Source organism: Populus nigra, chromosome 16 (genome assembly GCF_951802175.1).
Source record: "Populus nigra chromosome 16, ddPopNigr1.1, whole genome shotgun sequence".
Taxonomy (NCBI): Eukaryota; Viridiplantae; Streptophyta; class Magnoliopsida; order Malpighiales; family Salicaceae; genus Populus; species Populus nigra.
This window is the reverse complement of record NC_084867.1, coordinates 7,011,662-7,031,620: the sequence shown is the minus strand read 5'-3', so window position 1 is coordinate 7,031,620 and position 19,959 is coordinate 7,011,662. Positions and strand designations below refer to the sequence as shown.

Here is a 19,959-nt window from a genome sequence, read left to right as displayed (position 1 = left end):
GCAAACCTCTAACAATGGTCTAAGAATATCATAAATAGACAACAACTAAACCTTTAACATATACTACTATAAAGACTTCATTGACTACCTTGAACAATCAAAACATGTTAAGAATGTATCTCAACCCAATATTTATCACCTTAGAGACAAAATTAAACATTAAACAACACTTAAACACACACACACACACACACACACACATATATATATATATATATATATATATACACACTAAAACATGATATGGTAAACATAAAAAAGCAAATACCCATTGCATTTAAACTAAGAAAATGCATAAAGAACATTCAATGCAAAAGATAACAATGAAAACATAATGGAAAGGGAGGGGTTGTGCTCATTAAGCTACATCTCCTTATAAAAGTTGAAAACTTACCTTACTTAAAAATGTTGCCTCCTACAAATCTTTCCTTGAGTGATGGTAAGTGTGGCCATGTAGTTGTATGTCTGAGGATAGGTAAAGAGCTTAGTGATAATGGTGAGGATACGTGGGTTCAAAGGGTAACCACTTTTTTGCTTCTTTTTTTTTCTCTCCTCCTTTCATTTTTTTTATATGGCTTTTTACCTTCATTTTTAAAACTTCATTGGGATCCTTTTTTTTTGGGCTATCAGCTGGACTATTCTCTCTCATTAATGTACAATAATCAATCCCGGCAATCCATTTAGGCTCAAGCTTAGGCTTTGTAGTGTTACAAAGTCACCAAAAGAGGTACAATAGCCAGCTTAACTAGTTGGGGCATGAGTTTTGGCTTCTTATAGCAATGCCTTCAAGGTTATGAAAAAGCTTTTATTTTGTCTATGAAGGAGTATAATGTGCCGGGTGTAAGTGGTACGTTCATTGTCTTGTTCGATGAAGAGCAATTAATTAATTCTTTTAATTTGACTCAAATTAATTCTTAAACTTAATTCATTCTTTAATTAGGCATATGATTAAATCCAATTGACCTGTTGAAAGTCTAATTGAATCCTCAATTTTAATTTTTATGCAGATTCATCCAATAATCCTTTAATTTGATGTTGAATCTGCATTGTCCATCAGGCTTGGGTATAATGGAGGTACAAATAGGCTTTTAGTTTTGTCCAAAACTCTAGTTTGGTTCCTCCATGCATTTGGAATTTCTCTCAACCTGTTTTTGTCTAGTTGCTAGTCTTTTTCACTTTTTATTTTTTATTTTTTATTTTTTTTTCTTTTCATTTTAAAAGAAATAGAAATTTTAAATAAACTCAAAATTAGGTTATGACAATAATAACCCTATCCTTATTTAATTAGTAGAACTCATCACTATGTCATTAAAAAAAATAAAAAGTGAGAAATCCAAACATATAGAATTAAAAGTGACATACTCAAATAAATTTTAATTGAAGATTGGTTAATGTATATGCCAAATTTTTCCATTTTAATATATATCTGAATTTTAACATTGTATTAGCCCTTCGATACACCAAAAAAATATTAAATGGACACTAATCATGCAAAATTAAGAATTTCCATCAAAATATTATAATTGTTTTTATTATACTAGTTTTAAATAAAAAAATATTTAAATGTAAAGAAAATGTCAGGAAATTTTCGGTGCTGTTATTAAGAATGAATCATCAAATCAATTTTTAAATTTTCTAACCTAATTTCTTGTGAGGTGACCATGTACAAATTATCCCAACATATTATATTCCAGGTAGTAAACTTAACCTCTATTACAATAAATAAAGATGAAATATTTCAGAGGATTATAAAGGCGGATAATGCATCCTCCGTCTCCGCATCCTGATCTTTATACTCGTCTCTTTTTTAATAGGCAGTGACCTCTAGTAGAAGAAGAAGTGGGGACCTCTGATTTGATCTTTTCCATGATCAATTTCTATGAAGTAATGGTAAAATTAAAATAAAAGTAAGAGAATGAAGCTCCATCGGCTTCCCCTCCACTTCTATATTCAAATTAATTGAGTGTTTTTGCCCATCTTCAGCTAGTTTCTATTAAAAAAAAAAAAAAAAAAGGTCCTGGAAATGGAGACAGTATCAGAGTAAGGATACTTGTAGTTGTCATCCTTGAGAAGGGATTTTTTTTTTTATTAAAAAAAAAATAGAATTTGAAAGATGGAAGGCAGTGAAAGCGAGGCAGTGTTCGAATCCCTAAATCTGAACCCCCAACTTTTCATCAACGAAACCCTAAACACCGTCGACGATTTGCTGGACGACGCTTTCCATTTCTTCCACCAGTCAGTACCATTTCCGTTTCTCTTTCTTTTCTCTAATCATGTTACTAATTATTCTTGTTTTTTTGCCACCCCACAGGGAAGCATCAACCCTTTTGAAAACTGACGGCACTAGTAGATCCCAATTTATAAGCGAGGTATTTTTTTTTTGTTTTTTTTCCTCTCTTAATTTATTGGATCTGAGGTTAATTATTAGCCTGATGTTATTTGAATTTCATAAAAAAGGGAATTGCTTACATCCGCGATATGATACAATCGGACTTGGATACGCGGTTGGGTATGTGGGAGAAGTACTGTCTTCACCATGTTTTTGCGGTTCCTGAGGGTTTCTCTTTACCTCAAACTGTATGTTCTCTCTTAACCAATCCTTGCAGCCCTTCATTCCTCATAATATTTGTCTTGGTTTCTTTTTTCGCTTTCCACGATCGCCAACCTTTCATGGATTTTAAGTTTCTGTTGTGTCAACTTTCCATTTATTGGATTGCGCTGCAAGGTTTCTAGTCATACCCCATTTCAACACTTGTCAGTTCCAAAGGATATTGTCAGGTAAGGCGCGGTTAAATAGGTACTTGGTCAACAGCTTAATTGGCTGAATAGAATTTAGCCTAGTGTACATAGTCTTAAAAGGCACAGGGGAATGTTCATCAACTGGACATGATGAGGAACAATGACAACGAATGGGATGCATAATTTCAGCACAGTAAATGTGAAAGATGGAAGGTGCTATTGATCAGTTTTTTAACGATCCGCTTCTGCGTTTCTTCTTGTATTTCCTTGTCATAATCTCTTTCTCTTGTTTAGGGCAATGATAATCGCGTTTACCTGGTGATCTAGTTGGATCTAACATCTGTTGTAATGTTGTTTCTAGAAGGAATCACAAGCTGAAACTTTCACGTGTCAAGATTTGCTTTCTGATCCTGATCTGGATGCACAGTTGGATATCTTGAGAAACAGGCTTACTATGGTAAGAACAACTTGTTGTAGAGCAAAAACTTCCATCCGCGCGTGGTTTCCTGTTCTGTTTGTTTCTAGATTGTTTTTGTTATGTAAATATATTCTACAGGTAGGAAAGGAGTCTTCTGAGCTGAATCATGAGCTCCAAGCCTTGGAAAGGCAATCCGCTTCAAGTGATCATTGTGCAGAACTTGTCAGTGAGGCCCTGCTATTATATGACCAAGCCTCCACGCAAGACATGTATCAAGGTAACTGTTGAATTGAAGCCTTAAATATGTGGATGATTACATGTTTACAATGCTTTGACATTTTCAGAAAGCAAGTTTTTGTTTGAGGTGGACCTTTCCAGTTTTCTGTTACTTGTGGTTTTGTTTGCTCATAGCAGTCGTTATTGTTGGCAACAATCTCCACTGTTTTGAAACAGAACACTGTTGTCAATTTTGTTTCCCATTTCTGTGTCACCTCCATGTATGCCTAAGGTACTGTTGCTTCCAACATTTTACGTAAACCAAAGCCCTTAAATAGCACACTGATATTCCGAATATCATGAGCTGTGCTTCATGTTCTATGAGGTTTAGTGTTATGCACACACTTTCTAACTTTTTGAGTCTTTAGAATATTCAGTGCTGCTGTTTTATTTTTCCCTTGATTTTATTTTTTCCTCTAAATTATGTCTTTAGAATATTCAGTCTTTTAAAAATGTATTTGGAACCAACACAGAATTGGTTGCAGAGGGGTTTTGCTTGTAAATCCTTGAAAGTTTATGTAGTTCTGCAACTTTGGCTTGTGAAGAAGTTTTCCCTGATATAGTGCTCTTTAGAATAAATGCCTCTTTTTTCTTCTTTTTTCCCCTTTCCCTTGTAGTGTATTGCAACGTGCTAGGAGGCTAGACCTTGTGAATGTGCTTTATCTTGTGCTATCAGCAACTTCAAAGCCACTAATGAAGAACTTCGTAAATGGATGCAAGGATTTATGACAGCTCTTAGTTGATCACATAATTATTTTTAAACTCAGCTCATTTAGCTGTTTATATCCCTGAAATTCCTCATAGGACAAATTATTTTGTAATTTTTATTAGTTCTGCAATTTGCTATTGACAATTGCTTCTCGCAGATATGCTGTCAACCATGTCCGAACTTCATGAAAAAATGGAGAAGCTGAGGACCAGAAGGGTGGAAAACTTAGAATGCATTAGAGCAAGGAGGATTAATGATCCGAACAGAGATTTATTGGCATCAAATTACAGGAAGGGTAAACTTAACTAGCAACAATTTTGTTGTTTGGTGCTTGGCAAGCTTGATATGATTGCATTATGAATTAGAAGTTTGCGTTTCCTGATACTTCCTTTTGTTTTCTAGGTCTCCCAAATGCAACAGTGGAGGATATTCAAGAATTTATGGCTGATTTAAAGCATATGTGATCTGAGCTTCATATGATGTCAATCAGTCTTGCAACTGTGATGTGTACCGGTGATGCTAACATGATCCGATCCTCAATAATAACCTGTAGTTATTTCTCTTCCCATGTGCTCTAATTAGCTTTGGACAAAATGGGATCAAGGAGGCCTTGTGTTTGTCTCTGAATGGAAATTGGTAGTGGAAATGTCTTAGCCAGAGACTGTAGTGCCCCTCAACCAAGCCCCCACCCCACAACAACAACGTGGTCCAACCAGTTTGTTGTCTGTCAGTAATTCAATGATATGAAGATTCCAATTCGTATAATCCAACGTCCCAAGTTGGGGATCTGATTTGTGAACTATCTACTCTATCCTTTTCTATTTGATTTCTCAATTAGACGTTATAATATATACCGATAACGACCTTTTGATTTCTGAATTAGGAAAATTTACTTTGATAGTTTCCTTTACCTTACACTTTATTTTTTCTCTCACACCATCACCTGTTTAATTGGAAATTGTTTGGGAACACGGGCAAACCGTGTTCTTAAAAAATTTAATTTTTTTTTGTTAAAATTTAATATGGTAAAAAAAAATTTAATATGATTTGTATATTTTGAATCGTTTTGATGTGTTGATATTAAAAATAATTTTATAAAAATAAAAAAAATCATTGATATATATTTCGACACAAAAAATTATTTGAAAAACAACTGCTATTATATTACCAAACAACTCTTCAACTTGGATGGAAGTAAGAGGAAACACCGACTTCAAAGAAGGGATACAGTCTATTAGCTACTGGTTGAAGGAATCGGTGATTAGCATATGATCCTTCTTTTATATTTAGAGAAGAGGGGTTTTAGCTGACTTTGTTGATCTTGATTTCTTTGAAGTCACCTTGAGAACAAGATTTTGTGCCGCAATCTCCAAATGAGGGGGGGATTTATTACAGGGAATGAAGGAATGGGTGGTCTGATTTTGTGTGGTCGCTCTCATTGCAAAAACACTTGTGGTTTCCCCGACAATTTTCAGTGCAGCTACTCACAACGTGGAATGGAGTTGTTTGAGGGGAGATTATTTGATTAACTCAATTTCAGATGGCATGGCTTCAAGCCCCTTTTGCATCGTTTCAAATAAAAACTAAACATGAGAGATAATCGAGCATTCGCTAACACCCACAAATAATATGAACATTACTTCTTTCTGAACTGTAACCCTCCTTAGGAGCACAAATAGTAGTGAGCCATGATCTTAAGAACAACAAGCCTATACAGTATTATATTGCGGTGAGAACTGGAGTGAACAAAGAGTACATATGGTGAGACTAACATCTGCTTTGCCTAAAAAATCATTTTCTGGAGGTCATACTGCTGAACAGAAGCACACCTAAGCCCCCAATTGCTAAAGTTAAAATAAGCGGAAAGGTGATGGAATCAATGTCGGCTGTACTGTTTATAGTATCTGCACGAGACCTCTCTCCCCGGTGTTCATGCAGAAGATTGGTTAAATTATCTAATTGGTGCATTATTTGACGCTGTCCCCGTGCAATTAGAAGAACCTGTTCAGGCCATGGCTTCAATAATCAAACAAAACAGTTTTCAAAGGAAAATAGAACAGGGAGTTAAATGTGTGGTGGCAATCAAAGCAGATTCAGATGGAAGCAATGCTGAGGTTGACTCGCACCATTTCTGAACACGCTACTGCTGATCGATTGTAAGTCACTTTGACAACATAATCCCAAACCCTTATAAGCCTACTCCCCATTATGTCAACTGCTATTCCAATTCTCAAGCATGAAGAGGGAGAGCTAAAGACGCTTAATACACCTCTAATCCAAGGAATTTAGTCTATCAATTTCTTTAGCAAAGAGTGTTGTTAACATGGTAATTAGAAAATAAAAAACATATTGAGTTTTAATCTCGAAAATTGCCAGAAGGTATAATTTATATCCAGTTAAATCCATATAAATCATCAACTAGTCGTCCTAGCACACAAGGATTGTTTCTCTTCACTATTTCCTTGATGTAGTTTTCCGAGCACACAAGGATAGTTTCTCCTCACTACTCCCAATTCCCAACAAAAAAATTAAACGTTTTCTGTTATGTTTAAGACGGTTTACAAAACTTGATTCCAAAAGTATACGATACAAACACTACTATTCTAGCCTATCCTGTTCAAATGAAAAAAATGTCACTATGCTAAGTTGTTCCACTATTTCTAAGTGAGAATTTTACACCTATTTTCTTTGTTGTTTAACAAATTTCAAGAACTTGAACCCAAAAGTAAAACATAAAAAACTGACTATTGTAGCATATTTTGCTCAAAAGAAAAGACGGAGAAATATCTACTGTAGTTCTATTGAACAAGGTTGTTCCATATTCATGAATATCATGTAGAAATTAGCCTTGCACACATCCACCATATTATGGTTAACCTCGTGATTTTACTCTCTTTTTCATGCCAAAAACTCTAAGAGATAAAGTTGCGGTACCTCTTCCATTAGTGGAGACTCCCTAGTTAACTGGGAAGAAGATGAAGAATTTGGCAGTATCGATCCAGTTAGCGAGCCATTTCCCAAGCCAGTAACAAATAGAGAAGTTGGTCCAGATCCATTGCAGGGTTCGCCCTGCAAAGCCAAATTTTGTTGGCTAGCTGAAACTTTTCTGGTGGAAAACTTGGAATTGAGCTCCTCGATGCGAGATGTAAACTCATCCATCCTCTCATTCAGTGTGGAAATTTGCTCAGAGAGTTGAGTAATGACACCCTGAAACATTCCAGAAGATAAAATTATGATTAAAATAAAAATAAAAGTTACATTCAGAAGGGATGCAGGTAATGAAAACAGAACAACTATGAGAGAGAAAAGGCAACCATTCTAGTCAGAAAAAATCAAAAGAAGGAACAAGAGTGCATTCTCTAGCAAGTTGGATCTGACTGGCAAGAATTGTCTTACCACGAACCATAACAAACCCATATAAGAGGAAGAACTATTAACTAGAACTAGGGAACATACTACCTAAAAGAAGTTTAAGAACTTAAAACAATCATCTTCCTATGTTCTAGATAATGAATAACAGAAAGTTCAACACTGATATTTTCTCAATTATGTCAATAGCTGAATAACTGCTGAGAATGCCGAGGGAATAGACCATTATAATGCCTTTTATCTAGATGCCTCTGATGCCAGGAATATACTCACCTGGTTGGCAACTGCAGCAGGTGACTCTACAGTTCTTCCATCAAATCTTCTATTATTAACAGCAAGTCTTGTCAGCTTGGACAGATTCTTCTCCCGTTGATTTGAATATGAGAGTGACAAACTGCTGCGCATCATGTATTGTCAGATGAACCATGTTAGTTTCATAGATTGCTAGTATTAGCCTAATAAAAGCATTGCAGATATGGCTTCCATTTCCACAATTTTGAAATTAGGACTCTTGATTACTCTGTGAGTGAGATTGTGTGTGAAATAAACAGTTGAATTTCCAAACATGTACAGTTCAATTGAAAGTCGAGTGATATTTCATTCTCAAGCAATCATCTGATCAAGGAACAAGATTAATACCCAAATAGATGCCTACCTATTTGATATTCCTGTCTTTCCTTTTGGTTTATTTATTTATTTTGTTCTTTTAACTGTCTTCTTGTTTAGGAGGGAAGATAAATCAAACCATGTGCTAGAAGTAGAGAATACCGGCCCAGATACTTATTTCTCCTGTCTGCAGAAGCTCTGGAAAGGGCTTCTTTAGGGCTTGAAACCAAATCATCGTCGATGCTGAGCTTTGTCTTCAAATCATCTGGCAATGCCTGCAGATTGATCAGATAAGGATTGTGCGCAACTCCGGAATATATTTTCAGCTGAAAGAATCATACCATGACATCATTCACAAGCTTCTCTAGCTGAATCTGTTCTATGTATGTGCGAGGAACATATGAGCCATCCAAGCCTAGCTGCTCCGCAACATATTTAACGTACAAACGCTCTTTACCTTGCACCTTCCCATGAACCACATGGATTTAATTAGATCCAAGCTTTGCAAAATTTAGCCAATAAGCTAATAATAATGGATTGTATACTAGAAAGGTAAAACCTCCATCTCTAAAGCAACATAACAAATCAGTTGTTATTGTCTATCTGATGCACAAAATCTACAACATTTTATTGCCAAAGAAAACATGATGAGTAAACGTTGGTTATCTTAGATTGAAATAACTGAAAATAGAGAACGGAGAAGGAGAAAAGAAAGAGAGAAAGAGGAAAGAAGAGGAAAGAGATAGACGTGTTGTATGTCTTACTGTGTAGACCTACACACACTATAGAGTATGTAAGCAATTACATAAATACCTTGATAATATCCCCATCAAGATGGTACATAAATGTCTTTGATGCCCATCTTGCAGGAAATTGAGTGAAACATCCTACTACAAAAACCCTTAGTAAAAATATAAGCTAATTGATTTCAAAGTTTACAAAAGGTATACAAATTGTCCCATCATCATTTATTTTCTTCTTGATAAAGTACTTATAAATCTCAATATGCTTTGTCTTGTCATGTTCAACTAGATTATGAGCAATATTAATGGCAGCTTTGTTATCACAAAACAAAGAAACAAGATTATCACTTGTTATTCTCAATTTCTCCATTAGATTTTTAAGCTATAACAATTCACAGACTCTATGTGTCATAGCCCTATATTCAGCCTCTGCACCAAACCTTGCCACCGTTATTTGTTTCTTGCTTCTCCATGAAACTAAATTACCACCAATAAAAATGTAATATCTAGATGTAGACTTTTTATCATTTGGAAATCTAGTCTAGTCAACTTCAATAAGGACTTCCATCATCAAATGACAATTATTAGAAAATAACAGTCCTTTTTCAAGAGCTGACTTCAAATATCTAAGAATGCGATATTCAATATTTAGATGAGGTGAGCAAGGATTATGCATAAATTGACTAACCACATTGACTAAATAGCTATGTTTGGACAAGTATGGGAGAGAGAAATCAACCTCCCAACTAATCTTTGATATCTCCCTCTGTCCACTAGCTCACCTATACATCCTCTGTGGTGATGGTTGGTTTCCATAAGAGAATCAATAGGTTTGCATCCCAACATTTCAGTCTCTGTAAGTATGAAAGTAAATAAAGGATATACTTTCTTTGAGAAATGAAGAAGCCCTTATTTGATCAAGCAAGTTCGATTCTCAAGAACTATCATAATTTTCCCTTAATCTCAAACCTCTGGGCAAGATAAACCTTCAACACGGTGATTTCTTCAAAATCATTTCTTGTCACCACAATATCATCAAACATATATAATGAGAGTCGTGGTCTTACCATTACAATGTTTAATGAACCAAGTGTGATCTACATTACTTTGTTTGTCCCAAAACTAACTACAATTTTGCTAAATTTATCAAACCAAGCTCGTGGAGGTTGTTTTAACCAGTAAAAGGCTTTCTTCAATTTACAAACTTTTCTCTGTCCTTTTGCAAGCAAAACTAAGGGTACCTCCATGTAAACTTCTTCCAAATCTTCATGCAAAAAAGGCACTCTTTACATCTAATTGTTGTAAATCCCAACCCAAATTTACAGCATAAGATAAAAGGACCTGTATAGTGATCATTTTTGCTATTGGAGCAAATTTTTCCAGATAATCAATGCCAAAGGTTTGAGTGAAGCCTTTTACCACCAGTCTTGCTTTGAGCCCATCAAGTTTTTGTTTAACAACAAAAACCTACTTACATCCTAATGTTTCTTCTCAGTAGGAAAAGTGGTAGGCTTCCATGAGTCATTCTTTGCCAACACATTCATTTCCTCCACCATAGATGTTTTTCAATTTGGTTCCCCTAAAGCTTCCTTCCAAGCATGTCCAACTAATGTAGAAAACAAAGAACATTTAAAGGCTCTAAACGAAGAAGATAAAAGAGTCATAAAAAATAAAATTACATATAGGATACTTAATACAATTTTGAAGGAAGATCATCAGCATCAAAACTATGAACAAAAAACTCAGAAATGGTGATAAGAGGTATACCAAAAGGAGAAGATTGTGACATTGAATCGAAAGTTGGCTACTGACTTGGTCGAGTATGCAAAATAGCTTTATCTATTGGCTTCCTCCGAGAGTAAGTCAAGATCTTCTTCTCCCCATCTTTTGAGATATTATATCTTTCTTCTCCTTCTTTACTTCTAGTCCCCATCTCTTTCTCCTCATCTATAGAATTATCTTTTTCTTTCTCCCCCCTCACTTCCATTTTCTAAATCAAATTTAGAAGTCTATGAAGAAGACAAGGACAAAGTCAGATTTTCCTTTATACCACTCCCCCCTGAAGAGATGACTGGGTAAAATAGGCCTCACTTTCATAAAATGTCACATTCATATTAACAAATGTTTTTCTGCTAGGAGGATGATAACATTTATAACCTTTTTTAGTGGCAGATTAACCAATAAATACACATTTTTGAGCTTTAGATTCTAATTTTCCAACTGTTTGTCGATGATCTCGAACAAAACATACACAACCAAACACATTAGGAGGAACTACAAAAGAGCAAATGTCTCTAGATAATCAATGCCAAAGGCATAATGCTTCTCTTATTAATAGATGAATATGTAACACATGTATGCTTTGCAAATTCACATACATCATATAATAAGTTCTTTCACATTATAGTGTTTGGGCATGTTTGGAAAGATCCTATTTAAGGCTATAAAAGAACAATGCCCTAAACAATTATGCCCATTGATATAACTATTGTTGAGCAGTCATTGAAGAATCAAGTTTTAGAGTATATCTAGCCATACTTGTCCCAACTAGATTAACAAAATCCACATTCAATAGATCCAAGTCATCTTCCACTTTACCATAGCTAATCACCTTCCTTGTCTTCTAAGTCCTTAAACACAAATTAATTTGAAAAGAATGAGACTTTACAATTTAAATCTTTTGTTATTTTACTAAAAGAAAACAAATTATTAGAAAAATGGGGAACATGAAGAATTGAAAACGAGAAACGTAAGAGTTCATTAAACCAAACCTTTCTCGGAAACAAAACATAGAGTGGAATTATTGAATAAGATAATAAGATAAAAAATGTTCGGAAGATCTAGTCACGTAATCATTTGCTCCTGAATCTATAACTCATGGACTAGAATCAGCTATTGGAATTATTTAGAGCAGTGACATTTATACTTGTATGAGCAAAGTTGGATGAGAAATTGGAGGGAGATTCAAGCTTGGCCATCAGATGTCTAATCCTCTTTAGAAAGAGTGGAAGAATTTGAGTCTCCACCTGAAGCTGTAATTTCAGTCACCATGGTTGTAGGCAATGGACAATCATGGTTGATCTATGTGGAATCACATGTTGTAACATAACATTCCTCCTACTCTCTTTATTTTAAACATATGAGTATGTTTGTCTTAATGAAGGGAAATGATCCTTATCTTACCAAGAACCTAAACCCTAATTTGATCATACTCCATATTGAGTCCAGCAAAGAAGTCATAAACTCTTTCTTTATCCACTAACTTCTGAAATTTAGCTGCATCATCTGGACAATCAACTTGAAAATCTTGATAGAAATTCAACTTCTGCCATAAACTGTTGAGTTCTGCAAAATATTAAGCTACAATCATCCCACCCTGTTTGGTCTCATGTATCTTATTACGTAGCTCAAAAACTTAGGTATCATTACCAAGTTAAGAGTATGTCTGATTAGCAACACTCTTCATTTTTTACGCAGAATCAAGGAGTAGATAACCACAAGCAATAGAAGGCTCCATGGAGTTAATGTGCCAAGACATAACTAATGAGCTTTCCGAATACCATCGATTAAGTGATGGGTCAGTTGTTGCTAGCCTTACTTGTTCTTCTGTGATATAATCATACAATCCTCGGGCTTTGATAAATAATAGGCATAAATGCGACCAAACAAGATAATTGATTCCATCTAATTTAACAGGACTGATATGAAATGAGGGATTATCACCAAAAGCTCTAACTCGACTTCCATTACTCTTGCTAATATCATTTTTCAAGTTCCCCCTGAACTTACTTCTGTCATGTTTAAAAGTAGTACAATTGAACCAAAATCAATCTCAACTCTACAAGAGACTACTTGACTTTTGCTAATCCTTAAAAACCAAGAAAAACTCAGTTAAGCATGAAAAAATTGGTCTGAATGCCCTTTCCATAGGGTTTCCCTTCATTATAAATAGAAGTTTTACATAATTAATGGCAGATTTCCAGCACCTAAATGCTATACAAGGTAAGTAAACATCCCTAAAATAGTACAAATCAAATCCCTAAATTATCTCTGTAACAAAGCATATCTTCAAAAATGCCAAATATCTTGATCAAAGCAATCCTTAAAAGTGGATACCTTTCTATCAAGCAATCTCTCTACAAGCTAAGCAAAGTAAATGACATCATTTTTGTTGAAACCATATGGCTTTTGTTGCTGGGTAAAAGAGCTTTCAAAAACAGGAAAAGGCACATCATCTAACATCAACACGATGTCATCACTAATGTCAGCATAAGGTTGACTTTTGTTAGTGTTCTTAGTGCTCTGATACCACCACGTTGGTTTTCTTAGATTGAAATAACTGAAAATGGAGAAAGGAGGAGAAGAGGAAGAAGAAAGGATGAGGAGAGAGAAATGAAAGAAGAGGAAAGAGATAAAAGTGTTGTGTGTCCTTACTGTGTAGACCCACAATATAGACATATATTAAGCAATTACACAAATACCCTGGTAATAGTAAGGCGATGGGGTAATGCGGTCAGTTGATCAACACAACTATTTTAATAGTGGCAGTCGGCTTGGATTTTCAACTGGCTAGAAAGTTGAAACTCAAATGAGCAAATTATGTTAAAAAGCTTAGTTAAGCCAAGTTATGAGATAAGTTGGAGAGATTAGAACAGAAAACTATTAAGAAAAGAGATACTAACTGAAACGCAGGCAAGATCATGAAAGCAAAACAACTATAGAAAAGCTAATAATTGAATCACAGCACAAATAGACAGAGTGTTCATCCATGTCAAAAAGTGGAAATATAGAACAGAATGCAATAAAAGGAGAACAGCATGTAGTACCTGAACATAGTGGCGATTAAGTTGTTCTAGCCAGTCAGTTTTGATGGAAACCCTATCATCACAGAAGATATGACTGCTTCTTTTCAGGATGGTTGCAATTGTGTACCCCAATGCCATCAACCCTCCAAGAAGACGTACGCTAACTTCAAAGGTTATCCTAGGTGAGATTATAAATGGACTATCTGTAACCCATTCCTGAAACAGAAGCATAAAGGTTAGAAACCCAAACTTCTTAGCACCCTTAGTATCCACAAACTATTCAGCAAAAATCTTAATAATGAAATTAGGCAAGTGAACAAGTTTAATTGAGCAATAAAAAGCAAAGCATTTCTATCATATACAGGTATATCTCTTTTCAGAGGTGTATCTGCACTTGTTATTTAATTTTAGTTTTGAAACAGCCACATGGGCTGTCTAAGATTTGTTGAAACTTTTTCTTCATATTACTACTTCCTAAGTGAAAGTGTTTCTCCATTTTCTTCTTGATGTATATCAGTCAAAACATACGCAATCGCCTAATCATTGATTGTATGAAGAGTATTAATTTTCCTTTATTTGCAAAAGTTATATTATGGAAGACAGCACCATATTCTCTCAAATTACATTTGTTAAGACGAATGGCCCGAGTCAAAAGAGTATACCTTATTTTCATGATGCCTATATGAGTCCGTAAAACAAGAGAGAGAAAGATGACAGATACCACAAGATTCCACGACTCCAAATAAAAGCATCAGCTCTCTTAAATTATAGAAACATTGTATGATGGATGACCAAAGAAATTCTAGGATCTATAATCTCAAAGAGCATAACAGAATTTTTTTTCACGGGCTAAAAGGTCAGCTCACACATCAGCACTGGCTGGGTAAAGAAATAGCAAGAAAACAGCATGGTCAACAAAGTATATAAGGTGTGGCATTACTAGAAAAGCAAAGACAGCAAAAGCTTAGAAGTGAAAAATGTCAATTTTTTGAAAATGACAGTACAAATCTGAAATCATACCCTAGAATTACTTGATTCTAGACCTATGATTGGAGTCTATATCCTGCACGATTAATTAATTAATTATGGGCAGTAGGACAACTAATTGTATGTGTAGAAGGGGTAAAAAGACCTATTTCATAAAAATAATTTCCAACTGCAAAACTTGTCTAAGAAGGTGCTAATCTGCAATCATCCAAACCTCAAACATGAGATTGTATTTTCCATCCCTGTTTCTCATTCTTAGATATGATTGACATGCTTCAGGATCTTCACCAGGTGGTAGAAGATATATGTCATAAGTTTCCTCCCTTGTTTCCTTGTATTCTTCAGAAAGAATGGTCTTAATCTGTTCAACTGTCACTGACCTTGTTGACTGCAGCGAAAGAGAGTAGATATAGAGTTGAAACAAGAATGTAACCATGGCTCTTAACGTGAGAAACCATTATAAATTTGGCAGGAAGAAGTAAACGGAGATTTACCTTTAAAATGTAAGTTGGGTTCTGAAACCCCGAGAAAGGATTAAACTTGTTGATGATTTTAATGTGTGCGGTTTGGAGATCTGGCTCAATAAAAGCCTTATACATGGGATAAACCTGTTGAGCCAACAATAAATAAGTGCAGAAGAATTACCATAAAATCTAAAGATTTTGGATATCATAGGAAACACATCAAGGAAATGCCTGATAAAAAGTACACAGTTAGGCTACAAGATAATATATTAGCTTGGATCAGCAAATCACCGTTTCTGAGATTTGATGAATTATTTCTTCAGGCTCTTGGCCAGCACGTTGAATATCTCGCAAAACCCTTTTGACAAGGTCAAAATGAACACCACCAGTGACAGACACCCGAAGATCTAACAAAGGTCGCAGTCTTTCACTTAAGGCATAGATGCCTTCAATAATCACAATGCGGGAGCTAGGGACTTCTACAGTCCTATTAGAAGCATAGCTGAGAAATTATTACTAGGAACAAATAGATTTCCGAAAAAGTGGCGAAGATTAGAGAAAACAGAGATGATGATCTCATGAACATAGCAAGAAAGCATGAACTAGAAGTCCCATGAGCAGTTCTGGCATTCTTGATGGCATATCATAAAAAAATGAGGGCCTCCATGAATGCATCATAATTCATTTCATCCCCGGGCTCCTCTCCTTGTGTTGGTAAAACAAGTAGAGATATCTTGACATGCAGGAAAAAAAATTTCATATATTCAAAAACAGGCCAGAGAGAACCAGAACCTGTAACCTATGCGAGAGCTAGTCTTGAAGTCGTATATGGGAACCTGAACAGGTTCCCCTGCTTTTAAACCATGTATATTATCGAGAAGTGTATTATAATCCGTCAACCGTGGGTCTGTTTCAAAAAATTACAATCATTAGAATTCTGCGAATCCCCATTCTCTAATCACTATGTTGATGGATCAGTGATTAAAAACAGCCCTAAACTGATGAACAAAATATGCACAAATAATTTTCTCATTACAATTTGCAAGGACCATAAGAATTTGAACTGCATGAACAACTAAAAACTAACCTTATTATTGGCAGGATATTCACCTCATAGACTACCCACTAAATCCTTCTATTGTGTGTTTGGTGCACCGGCAGTTTATTGTCATAGATACAAGATGCTTAAATTACATTTTCCACCACCTAAATGAGATTGAAACTATATTTCCACACCTTAAACTCAAACTAGAATGATGCTTCCTCTAAGTGTAGGAGACCTAGACCAAGAAATCTTCGTCAAAGATATCTTGCATGATATCTGCCTTGAGATGTTTAAGTAAAAGGATGTCAGGCAACAGAGAATAAATGAAGGACACTTGTTTGAAAGCACTGTAGGACAATGCACTTAGTTTGCCGCGAACTTCTAAGAAAATTCACTATTGTCAGAAGTCCTAAATGCCAAAACCACATGTCACATAGGGGTGATACTGTGAGCCATAATCATGACTGCAATAGTTTGGGAAACAGCTTCAGCACTTTTCACTGAAATTTAAGTTCTATTTTTTATTTCTGGTTACAAACACTCAAAACTGAGTTAACACACAAACTACATCACCAGAAATCAATTTCAAGAGCATTTTCATATTCACCATAAATATATTACCATAGTTAAAGTTCTAATCAGTTTTTCTAGAGCTTATAATTTAATTTCCATAATTGTCCACAATCTCATATGGCCAAAGCCATTCCATATTTGCTACAATATGCAGCCACCACCATTTGGAATTTATATATAAGATCATTTACGCTGTTACCTGAATTACCTCAATTTACTTCTTCATTGAGCTCTCCAAATGTTCACTTGAAACACCTGGTACTTCGAGCTTAAGGTCCTAAACTTTGCCAATCTTATATTAGATTCAAGAACTATCCTCTAGAGCTCCTCGTGTCCTAATAACCATTCATGTACTTTTCTATTTTTTATTTTAATCACGACCAATACCAATCACTATCCCCTATCGCTTGGTAGTAGAACCAAATCTACAAGAGCGAAAACTTTGACTCTTCTACAAGCCCTTTTTACAACATTTCTTCTTTTTTGCTAACCATAATCCTGCTTCTTTGGCTATCGGACCAGCTATGTATAAGCCAAGTAATGACTCTCCAAGAACTCATCTACCAGGGCATCAATCCATTTTAGCAACTGACATATGCTAGCTTTATTGATCACACATAAGAACTGACATTACTCATTTTAACAATAAGAAATTCTACAAAGAGTTTATCCTCTTTCAGTCCTTTTACCATGTTTGAAATTACATAAGCATTTGCAACCATCTTTGCGTAGAAGCAGAGGCCACCTAACAACATTTTCAAACACAGCCATGCATGTCGGTAATCAAAACGGAAGTCACTCATTCTATCCCCCTTAAAAATTCAATTAGCGAAAATAGACGGAGCCACCAGAAGAAGTTATTGAAATGAGGCTAAAGGACAGAAATGATTTTTACCATCAAAGTTTCCATCAATGATTCGACTTGAATCATTGTAGTTATCCATGGTTATGACAGCAATACTGGGCATAAAGTTGAGCACCTTCTCAGTGAACACAGTCTTTCCGGCGCCAGAAGGACCTGCTACTCCAACTAATATTAATCCATCATTCTTTTGGGCAAGCAACTGGCATGCACGGATTACTATAAAGAAACCTTTCTCAAACGACAATGTTTCTCCAATTGGAACAATCTCATAGCGATCAGAGTCCTTTTTAACCGCTTGGACCTGATCTCTCAAGAGACCGGAACGCCGCCTAGGTGACTCAACACCCGGAGAAGTAGTATCTTGAGCCATTTACTCTGTTGCGCAAACAACATGCAGTATTTTAGATTTAACCGAATTATCTTTTAAAACATAAATAAATAAAAATACCATCCATCCTAATTTCTACAGAGAAATATCATTATCAACAACAACAAGTTTCTGAAGCAACCCCGAATTCCCTTATTTAGCAAAATCGTTCTTCTTTACAAGAAATCATTTTCAGGGTCATGATCATGCTGAATAAAAAGTTCTTTTGACAGGGTAACAATCCGCTTAAATTTGCAATCAAACTTCAACTACAACTCTAAGGAATAAACATTGTAAGCAGTGAACATAGAATCAGTAAAAATAATACTGAATACAATATATATGTATATACCTTTATATTGCTTTTGTCTCTCTCTTTCTTTATTCCTTGATTATTGGATATTCAGAGCTATGAACAGGGACTTTAAAGCTGTTGGGCTTCTTTTTTCTGGACTATTAGGTTAAAGAGTGGAGTGATTACCAGAGAAGGTGGGAGGAAGTGTCATGCGGTGGACTTGTTCTATACTGGCTGGCAACAAGGACGAGATTAACAGAGATCGTTAGTTCATTCATTAGGAGGATGGATTCCAGCAAGTGATAGGACGTGGACCATAAAACGTCCTGCTGCTGATATCATAACCACAAAGATATCTTCTCTTCCCTTCCTTCCCTTTCTTTCTCTACAAGTGGAGCGTACCGTTTTCAGTTCCCAACTTTTTGTCTAACGTAAAAAAAAACAAAACAAAACAAAACAAAAAGAGAACTCCCTCTCCTGGTCTCTCTCTATCTATCTCTCAAGTTACCTCCTTTTCCATGGATGTTGTCCTTTACAGCGAGTTACTAGATGGTCTATGCCAGGCAACAATTAGAGTAAAGTTTTTTTCTTTGTAAAAAAATTAATGATGTTAAATGAACCGAATTACTTTATAAAAAAAGCCACCGTGACAACTTGAAAAAATAAATCATTTGTTAAAAAAAGTTATAAAACTTAATTTTTATAATAAGTTCTATAATTTAATAGGATGTTCAATTCCCAACAATTCAGATATAAAAGGATAAAATTAAAAAAAAATCAATTAGTTAACTGAATAAAAAAAATACCAACAAACTCAAGCAAATTCATCAAACTCCATGAGTTGAATCATGCAAAAAGTATCACCTAATAGAAGACAAAACAGGAAAAATTATGAAACTCAATTCTCAAATAAACCAAATGCTAAAGGGGAAAACCAGAAAAAATTCAATCTTAAAAAACAACCCGAAAAGAAAACTCAAGTTAACCCGAGTTAAATTGTTAAACTCGCGATCTAGATTATGATGCTAGAATGACCCCACATAAAGGAATACAAAGAAAATTACAAAGCCTAATTGTCAACAAACTCAATGCCAAATGATGAAATTAAAAAAAAAATCACTGTAAAACTAAAGGGTCTTAAAAAAAGATCGATGTCAACCTAGGTTAACCTTTTAAACATGAGATTCGAGATGACCCCTAAAAACAATAACAAAGTTCAATTCTCAAATAATTAATATTAAAAGATGAAATCAAAAAAAAAATCAATTCTAAAAATCAACACTTGATGCTACCAATGTTGTTGATTTATACTGCAAGAAGATTGTTAGATTTCATGGTATTTCAAAAATAATAACTTTAGATTGAGATTCCAAGTTCATGACTTTTTGGCAAATACTTTCGACAAAACTCATCTTCAATTCAGCACTACTTATTATCCACAAACTTATGGACGAATGAAGTTGTTAATCGAAGTTTGGAAAGTCTTTTGAGAAGTTCGGTGAAAAAGAATATTCAAGATTGAGATCTTTTTTTCTCATAAGATAAATTTGTTGAGCTAATTTTACTTCCAATAAATTAGAATTTCAATGGTGATGCAAAAATAAATGGCGAAACAGCTTAAGAAGTTACAAGAACAAGTTTGTGACAAGATTATCTAGCATTTTGTTCTTAGAGGAGAAAAGTCTTATTTAAGGAGTT

At 34.9% G+C, this 19,959-nt stretch overlaps 2 protein-coding genes across 6 annotated transcripts; one reads left to right on the top strand and one right to left on the bottom strand.

Moving 5' to 3' along the window:
• The first annotated feature begins 1,765 nt into the window (after positions 1 to 1,765).
• LOC133676234 (protein MIS12 homolog) lies at positions 1,766 to 4,944 on the top strand. 2 transcript variants are annotated; one of them, XM_062097871.1, is made up of 7 exons: positions 1,766 to 2,235; positions 2,312 to 2,369; positions 2,458 to 2,577; positions 3,104 to 3,196; positions 3,296 to 3,434; positions 4,300 to 4,437; positions 4,545 to 4,944. In XM_062097871.1, exons 1-7 carry the CDS (start codon positions 2,114 to 2,116, stop codon positions 4,604 to 4,606), a joined length of 732 nt encoding a protein of 243 aa, XP_061953855.1. In that variant the 5' UTR covers positions 1,766 to 2,113; the 3' UTR covers positions 4,607 to 4,944. The 2 variants fall into 2 exon arrangements, with proteins under 2 accessions (XP_061953855.1, XP_061953854.1); XM_062097870.1 differs by having other exon boundaries at positions 1,767 to 2,235; positions 3,101 to 3,196.
• Positions 4,945 to 5,767: 823 nt separating this feature from the next.
• On the bottom strand, positions 5,768 to 18,760 carry LOC133675810 (inorganic pyrophosphatase TTM1-like). 4 transcript variants are annotated; one of them, XM_062097300.1, is made up of 12 exons: positions 18,319 to 18,747; positions 17,630 to 17,974; positions 15,909 to 16,023; positions 15,408 to 15,603; positions 15,147 to 15,260; positions 14,867 to 15,040; positions 13,687 to 13,881; positions 8,459 to 8,581; positions 8,280 to 8,392; positions 7,785 to 7,905; positions 7,077 to 7,349; positions 5,768 to 6,143 (listed from the first exon to the last, which is right to left on the bottom strand). In XM_062097300.1, exons 2-12 carry the CDS (start codon positions 17,967 to 17,969, stop codon positions 5,934 to 5,936), a joined length of 1,974 nt encoding a protein of 657 aa, XP_061953284.1. In that variant the 5' UTR covers positions 17,970 to 17,974; positions 18,319 to 18,747; the 3' UTR covers positions 5,768 to 5,933. The 4 variants fall into 4 exon arrangements, 2 of the variants coding, with proteins under 2 accessions (XP_061953284.1, XP_061953283.1); XM_062097299.1 differs by having other exon boundaries at positions 7,785 to 7,908; positions 18,319 to 18,743; XR_009835503.1 differs by lacking the exon at positions 5,768 to 6,143 and having other exon boundaries at positions 7,126 to 7,349; positions 7,785 to 7,908; positions 8,257 to 8,392; positions 18,319 to 18,760.
• Positions 18,761 to 19,959: the final 1,199 nt, after the last annotated feature.